Below are 6,218 nucleotides of genomic sequence, written 5' to 3'. Positions count from 1 at the left end.
GCATTGTTCCCCTCAACTCGGTTGACTCTTCGGCTGCGGCTACCCTCCTTCGTCACTCGGCTTTGTCATTATTGGTATGAGATGACCTTTGGAATCGCCTAATTTCCATCTTTCGATGCCTCAAGCGATGGGGACGGCTACATTGGTTGCGTCAAATATCCATGTGATACCTATATGGTATTGTTCGTTGCTCCATACACGGGGAGACCGGTCATATTAGGTTTTGGCCTATTCTGTTGGGCTAATGCCCCTCTCTGAAATGACAGGTCTTTTTTAGGTTTAATTACTAGCATGAGTACCTAGTCATACACCTGGTCGTGGACGGTGCTTGCTTAGTGTTTCTGAGGCTTGCTAAGCGTACTTTTAGACTACTCGTGGTAATGACCTCAGATTTTGGATCCAAAGCTTCTGGAACTTTCAGGGCTTCTAAGCGGTTGTTCGAATATTTTATTTTATTCAGCCTTTAACCAGTGAAGGAGATGAGCTGCGACTGCCACGGCTTGAACCCTCTTTATAACCTACCGAGGGGTGCCACGTCTTTTTCGTGCGCCACCAAGTCAACGATTGAGCAGACACACGACTTCTCGCGAACGCGTCGCCTAACATTTATCAAGGATGAAGTATATAACCTTGTACTAGTCTGATCGTTGGATATACAACTTCACCGACAATATGTCACTTTGGGCAGACAAGCATCGTCCCAAAACGCTGGAACAACTCGATTTCCACGAGGGGATTTCTAACAGACTAAAGTCACTTGCTAGTTCGGGCGACTTTCCACATTTGTTGGTGTACGGGCCTCCAGGAGCAGGCAAGAAGACAAGAGTGTTGGCCACGTTGAGAGAGATTTTTGGGCCTGGAGTTGAGAAGTTGAAGGTTGATGTCAAGATTTTTGAGAATGGCTCGAGAAAGCTGGAATTCAACGTCATTTCGTCGCCCTACCATTATGAGATCACTCCCTCTGACATGAGTGGAAACGACAGAATTGTGATACAGGATTTGCTGAAACAGGTGGCACAGACCGAGTCAATTGATTTTACCAGAAAGATGAAGTTCAAGGTAGTGATAATTAACGAGGCAGAATACTTGACAAGAGATGCGCAGGCTGCGTTGAGAAGAACCATGGAGAAATACTCTGGCAATTTGAGATTGATCCTGTTGTGCAATTCTACATCCACCATTATTCCGCCTATAAAGTCCAGAACTCTTCAAATAAGAGTTCCAAGTCCAACGGCTCCAGAGATGTCATTGGTATTTAACAAGATCTTGGAGAAAGAATCTGTCACCTCTTTCGACGATGACCCCTCCATCTTCGCCAACGTTGCGGCGAACTCTGAAAGAAACCTGAGGATGGGCATAATGCTACTGGAATCCCTCTACATGAACAACGACCAAATCACTGCAAAGACTCCCATGATACTGCCTGATTGGAAGGGCGTTATCAAGAACCTTGGAGCTGAAATTCTCAAGAACAGAAACGTCCAGATGGTGCAGAGTGCGAGATCGACTTTCTACGACCTGATTGCACATTGCATTCCGTCAAAGCTGATCTTATCAGAATTAACTTGGGAGTTGTGGTATTTGCTTGGTAACGTTAAATCAGGCAATGTTGACCAGATCAAAGGCTCTATAGTGGATGCCTGCTCCACCTTTGACGAACGGCTTAGTCTTGGTCAGAAGGATATCTTCCATCTCGAGGGATTTATTATCAAGACCATGGTGATACTCGAGAAAAATCTATAAAGACATCAGAAGAGGAAATTAGTTACTGTCTTCAGAGAAGAATCGGAGAACGGAAAGGGTTGATCTTCTATTTACGACCTTCCACTATACAACTTATATACAGGATCCCTGGACTTCAAAACATTCAACAGCTTCTTGTCGGGATTTGCTTTGTACTGGGCGAGAAAGTTCTGCTTTGGAGGTAAAGGCTTGATGGCGTCCTTCAAACCTAATCTTGGGTTACCACCCTTTTTGACAAACTCAAAGGTACCAGGCATCTTTTCACCGGCCTTTCTGAAAGCCTCACGTGCAATCTTCTCGTGTAACACAGAGTCTCCACTCACCTCGAATATAACTTTTCCTGTGGGAACTCTAACAGCCCAGTAGTCGAACGGACCTTTACCCTTACCCATACGGGTTTCATTACCCTTGGTGCAGATGGCGATGTTGGTACATAACCTTCTCCAGACCTTTCCACCATACTCTCTCACACACTTGGTGATAACATTATCAGCTTCTTTCAAGTGGACAGCAGCCATGCGAACACCCTCACTCTTAAGTCTGATTCCGTAGGATCCAAAAGAGACGAGCGATCCTTTGGCCGAACCACCTGTTCTCACAGCAATTCTTCCTTTCTGCTTCTTCTTTTGAACCTTGAAGCGCGGAGCCAGCTCATGTGTGAATCTCTTGAAGGTTAACCTTTGGAAACTCTGAACCGGTCTGGCCAGAATTCCAGCGCTGAAAATCATGGGGAGAGCTTTGAGATTTATTATATCGAGGAGGATGATGATTCAGTATCGTCTGTTTCGATGCTTTTTGACTGGACATCGCCAGTTTTCGACATTCTGCCATTTTTCAAGCGGGCTTGTAAACCTCAAGCCTTCTTTCTGAGAGGTCGAAACATGGTAAGAAAGGTACATATTCCAAAGAAACAGCGGGATCTGGGATTTCCTTATATTAAAATCCGCTGCTGGTTTTGTCTAAAATATGATTAGCTTCATACCACGGAGGATTTGCACGTTTCGCCCTAGGGCTTTGTCCAGGTGGCTGTCCAATGGTAAGCAACAGACTCCGTCTTCGGATCTCTCCTACAACATACTGACCACAAACCACAGTCCCCGAGAAAATTATTATCGGACAGAAGGAGTTCGTAACAGATGATTGGACAAATGCTACACCCAGAATTCTGGAACTTACCCCAAGAAAGCTGCACAAGGACGTGAACCATCCCATCGGGATTATCAGAGACCTGATAGAGAGAAAGTTTGCCGAAATGGGCAATTACACCTTCTTTAACGATTTTGAGCCTTTTGTGACTAAATATGAGAACTTTGATGCACTGGGATTTCCGGAGGATCATCCAGGAAGATCCAAGTCGGACACCTATTATCTGAATTCTGACAGCTTACTGAGAACTCACACTTCGGCTCATGAAGTTGAATGCTTCCAAACTTCCAAGACTGCAGGGTATTTGATTAGTGCTGATGTTTACCGTCGTGACGAGATTGATAAAACGCATTATCCTGTTTTTCATCAAATGGAGGGAGCTAGAATTTGGAAGAAGTCAGATTTTTCATCGCAGGAAGAACTGATCAACCAGCTAGAAAAAGACATTGAGTCTCTGCCAAAAACCAATATGATTGTGGAAGATCCAAACCCTCCATTTCACGAAGAGCGCAACCCAAAACAAGATCACATGACTGACAGAGAGACTGATTTGGTTGCTCAACATTTGAAGAGAACCATTGAGATCCTGGTTTCTCAAGTCTTCCAGACTGATGAGCCTTTGAGAGTGAGATGGGTTGAAGCTTATTTCCCTTGGACAGCACCCTCTTGGGAGATTGAAGTTTGGTGGGAAAATGAGTGGCTTGAATGCTGCGGTTGTGGAGTTGTTCGCAAGCCTGTACTGGATACATCAGGATTGGACGATACCATAGGCTGGGCTTTTGGTGTAGGTCTGGATAGACTGGCGATGCTGCTCTTCGGAATTCCAGATATACGGCTGTTTTGGACTTTGGATCCTAGATTCAAGTCTCAGTTCATGGAGGGCCAGATATCCAAGTTCAAGCCCTACTCTAAGTATCCTGGCACTATGCGTGACGTATCATACTGGATCAATGAGGATCGGTCAATTCACGAAAACGACTTGATGGAGATTGTCAGGAATACCGCTGGTGACCTAGTGGAAAGTGTTAAGCTGATTGACGAGTTTGTTCAACCAAAGACTGGCAGGAAGAGTCAATGCTACAGAATACACTATCAGTCCATGGAGAGATCATTGACTAACGAGGAGATCAACAGGTACAACGACGAGGTTAGAGATACGCTGGTGAAGGATTTTGGCCTGGAGTTAAGGTGAGATCCGTCTCAAACTATGTAAATAGCAGGAGTTGTCGAGAACTCAAATTCAAATATATTGTACCAAGGCATGTCCTTCCGAATTCAATACTCTTTCCTCTTTAGGACGGCTTATCTTGGATGGTAGTGTCTGTACTATCCGGCCTTTGAACGCTGGTTATCGCTTTGATCGAAAAGCCATTTAGTACGACTCGAGAACAACAGGGTGAAACGGCCATACTTCGTTACCGACTGCTTTCAAATGACCAACCAAAGAAATCTGGTGATCCTTTTTGGGTCGGAAACTGGTAACTCTGCGGACCTTGCACACGTCCTTGCGAGGAAGTGCCGGTACCAGCAGTTCAATGTGACGGTCACGCCCATGAACCGTTTCGAAGTGAAAAATCTTCTGGAAACTTCGATTTTGGTGGTAATCTGTTCCACAATGGGCCAGGGTGATATTCCTAGAAATGCTACCAAGTTTTGGAAGTTTATGCTCCAGAAGAAACTGCCTTCTAATCTGCTGAATCATGTGCGATTCACCACCTTTGGTCTTGGTGATTCCTCGTACCCGAAATACAACCATGCAATCCGCAAAATACACAACAGGTTTCTCCAGCTAGGTGCAATTGAAATGAGCCCTCGTGGTGAAAGTGATGAGCAAAGCCCGCTCGGGTCCGAAGTGTTTTACATAGAATGGGAGAAAGTTTTCTTCGAGAATCTGGGCAAGATATGTGTGTTGTTTGATGATGTCAATTCGGATACGCTATTGCCTCCAGAGAATACATTTGTTGTACTTGGCGAAAAAGCTGCGACTGAAGACTCGAAGCTGGTTGCACTGAATAGAGCTGGAGACACCACCAGAAAAGGTACAATTGTCTTTAACAAACGAATCACAGCGGAGACCCATTACCAAGATGTCAGGCAGCTTGTGATAGAAGACGATAGTGGCTCCCTGGCCTATTCTCCTGGTGATACTGTTGCTTTATATCCTACCAATGACTCGGAAGATGTGGATCAATTGCTCAGATATTTGAAATGGGATCACATAGCGGACAATTTGATCCAATTGAATGGGGAACTGGGTGTCGATGGAGAGGTGGTGATGCCACTCACGTTGAGATCGCTGTTCACACATCATCTAGACATCAATGCCATACCCAGAAGGTCTTTTTTTCAGATTTTGTACCACTTTTCTGACAATGAGAGACACCGGGAAAAGCTGAAAGAGTTCTCGTTGGTTGAGGAAAGTGAGAGTTTGTATGATTATGCAAACCGTCCTAGAAGGTCCATAATGGAGGTCATTCAGGAATTTGAAAGTCTGCATATCCCATTGGAGCACTGTCTGGACCTTTTTCCGCTCATTCATCCACGGTTATTTTCCATTTCCTCTGGGCCAGACTCCAGACGTGTTGAGCTGACCATTGCGATAGTCGAGTACAAGACCATCATCAGAAAGGTCAGAAAGGGTCTCTGTACACGTTGGATCAAGACTTTGCAGAAAGGTGACCAGATTGTGTTTGAAGTTCACAGAAATAATCTCAAATTGGACTCGCAAACTCCCATTATCATGGTTGGTCCAGGAACAGGTATAGCACCTATGAAGTCACTCATAGAGTACGAGCTCGGGAAGGATATTCCGAGGGACATGTATCTTTTCACAGGTCACCGATATAGATCTCAGGATTTTCTCTATGGATCCCAGTGGGAAAACAGAAAACTCCAACTCTTCACTTCTTTTTCAAGAGAAAGTGGAGGCTATGTGCAGGAAAGACTGTATGAGCATAAAGAGCTTGTCAATGATTTGTTAATCAACCAAAAGGCCTACTTTTATCTCTGTGGGTCTTCTGGAAAGATGCCAATACAGATACGCATTACTATTGAGACCATTCTACAAGAGTGCAATGATTGGTCGGAAGATAAAGCTAAGCAATATCTTCAGCAGATCGAAAGCGAGCATAGGTACTTTCAGGAAACTTGGTGAGACCGCAACGTGCGTATACTGAATGCATGTATATGCACATTTTATGCATAAACGTTTATTCATGACTACTCATATGTATATTTGTATGTATATGTTGGATATATATTGGCATACTCATTCATCTATTTATTGTTCTATAAATATATATTTGCAGTCATTTCAAGGTTAAATAAAA

The 6,218-nt window shown here is 44.2% G+C and overlaps 4 protein-coding genes across 4 annotated transcripts; 3 read left to right on the top strand and 1 right to left on the bottom strand.

Annotated features, from left to right (window-relative positions):
• Nucleotides 1-672: 672 nt before the first annotated feature.
• On the top strand, nt 673-1,743 carry KUCA_T00000809001 (uncharacterized protein; the record flags this gene model as incomplete). Its single annotated transcript, XM_022605383.1, has 1 exon — nt 673-1,743. The coding sequence occupies one exon, from the start codon at nt 673-675 to the stop codon at nt 1,741-1,743; it is 1,071 nt and encodes a 356-aa protein (XP_022456857.1).
• Nucleotides 1,744-1,814: 71 nt separating this feature from the next.
• On the bottom strand, nt 1,815-2,471 carry KUCA_T00000808001 (uncharacterized protein; the record flags this gene model as incomplete). Its single annotated transcript, XM_022605382.1, has 1 exon — nt 1,815-2,471. One exon carries the CDS (start codon nt 2,469-2,471, stop codon nt 1,815-1,817), a length of 657 nt encoding a protein of 218 aa, XP_022456856.1.
• Nucleotides 2,472-2,995: 524 nt separating this feature from the next.
• On the top strand, nt 2,996-4,081 carry KUCA_T00000807001 (uncharacterized protein; the record flags this gene model as incomplete). The annotated part of the gene is made up of 1 exon (XM_022605381.1): nt 2,996-4,081. The coding sequence occupies one exon, from the start codon at nt 2,996-2,998 to the stop codon at nt 4,079-4,081; it is 1,086 nt and encodes a 361-aa protein (XP_022456855.1).
• Nucleotides 4,082-4,321: 240 nt separating this feature from the next.
• Nucleotides 4,322-6,043, top strand: KUCA_T00000806001 (uncharacterized protein; the record flags this gene model as incomplete). Its single annotated transcript, XM_022605380.1, has 1 exon — nt 4,322-6,043. One exon carries the CDS (start codon nt 4,322-4,324, stop codon nt 6,041-6,043), a length of 1,722 nt encoding a protein of 573 aa, XP_022456854.1.
• Between the last annotated feature and the right edge of the window lie 175 nt (nt 6,044-6,218).

This window comes from Kuraishia capsulata, genomic scaffold (genome assembly GCF_000576695.1).
Source record: "Kuraishia capsulata CBS 1993 genomic scaffold, Kuraishia_capsulata_scaffold_1, whole genome shotgun sequence".
Classification (NCBI taxonomy): Eukaryota; Fungi; Ascomycota; class Pichiomycetes; order Pichiales; family Pichiaceae; genus Kuraishia; species Kuraishia capsulata.
Note: the sequence above shows the minus strand (reverse complement) of the source record. Positions and strands in the feature narration are given on the sequence as shown.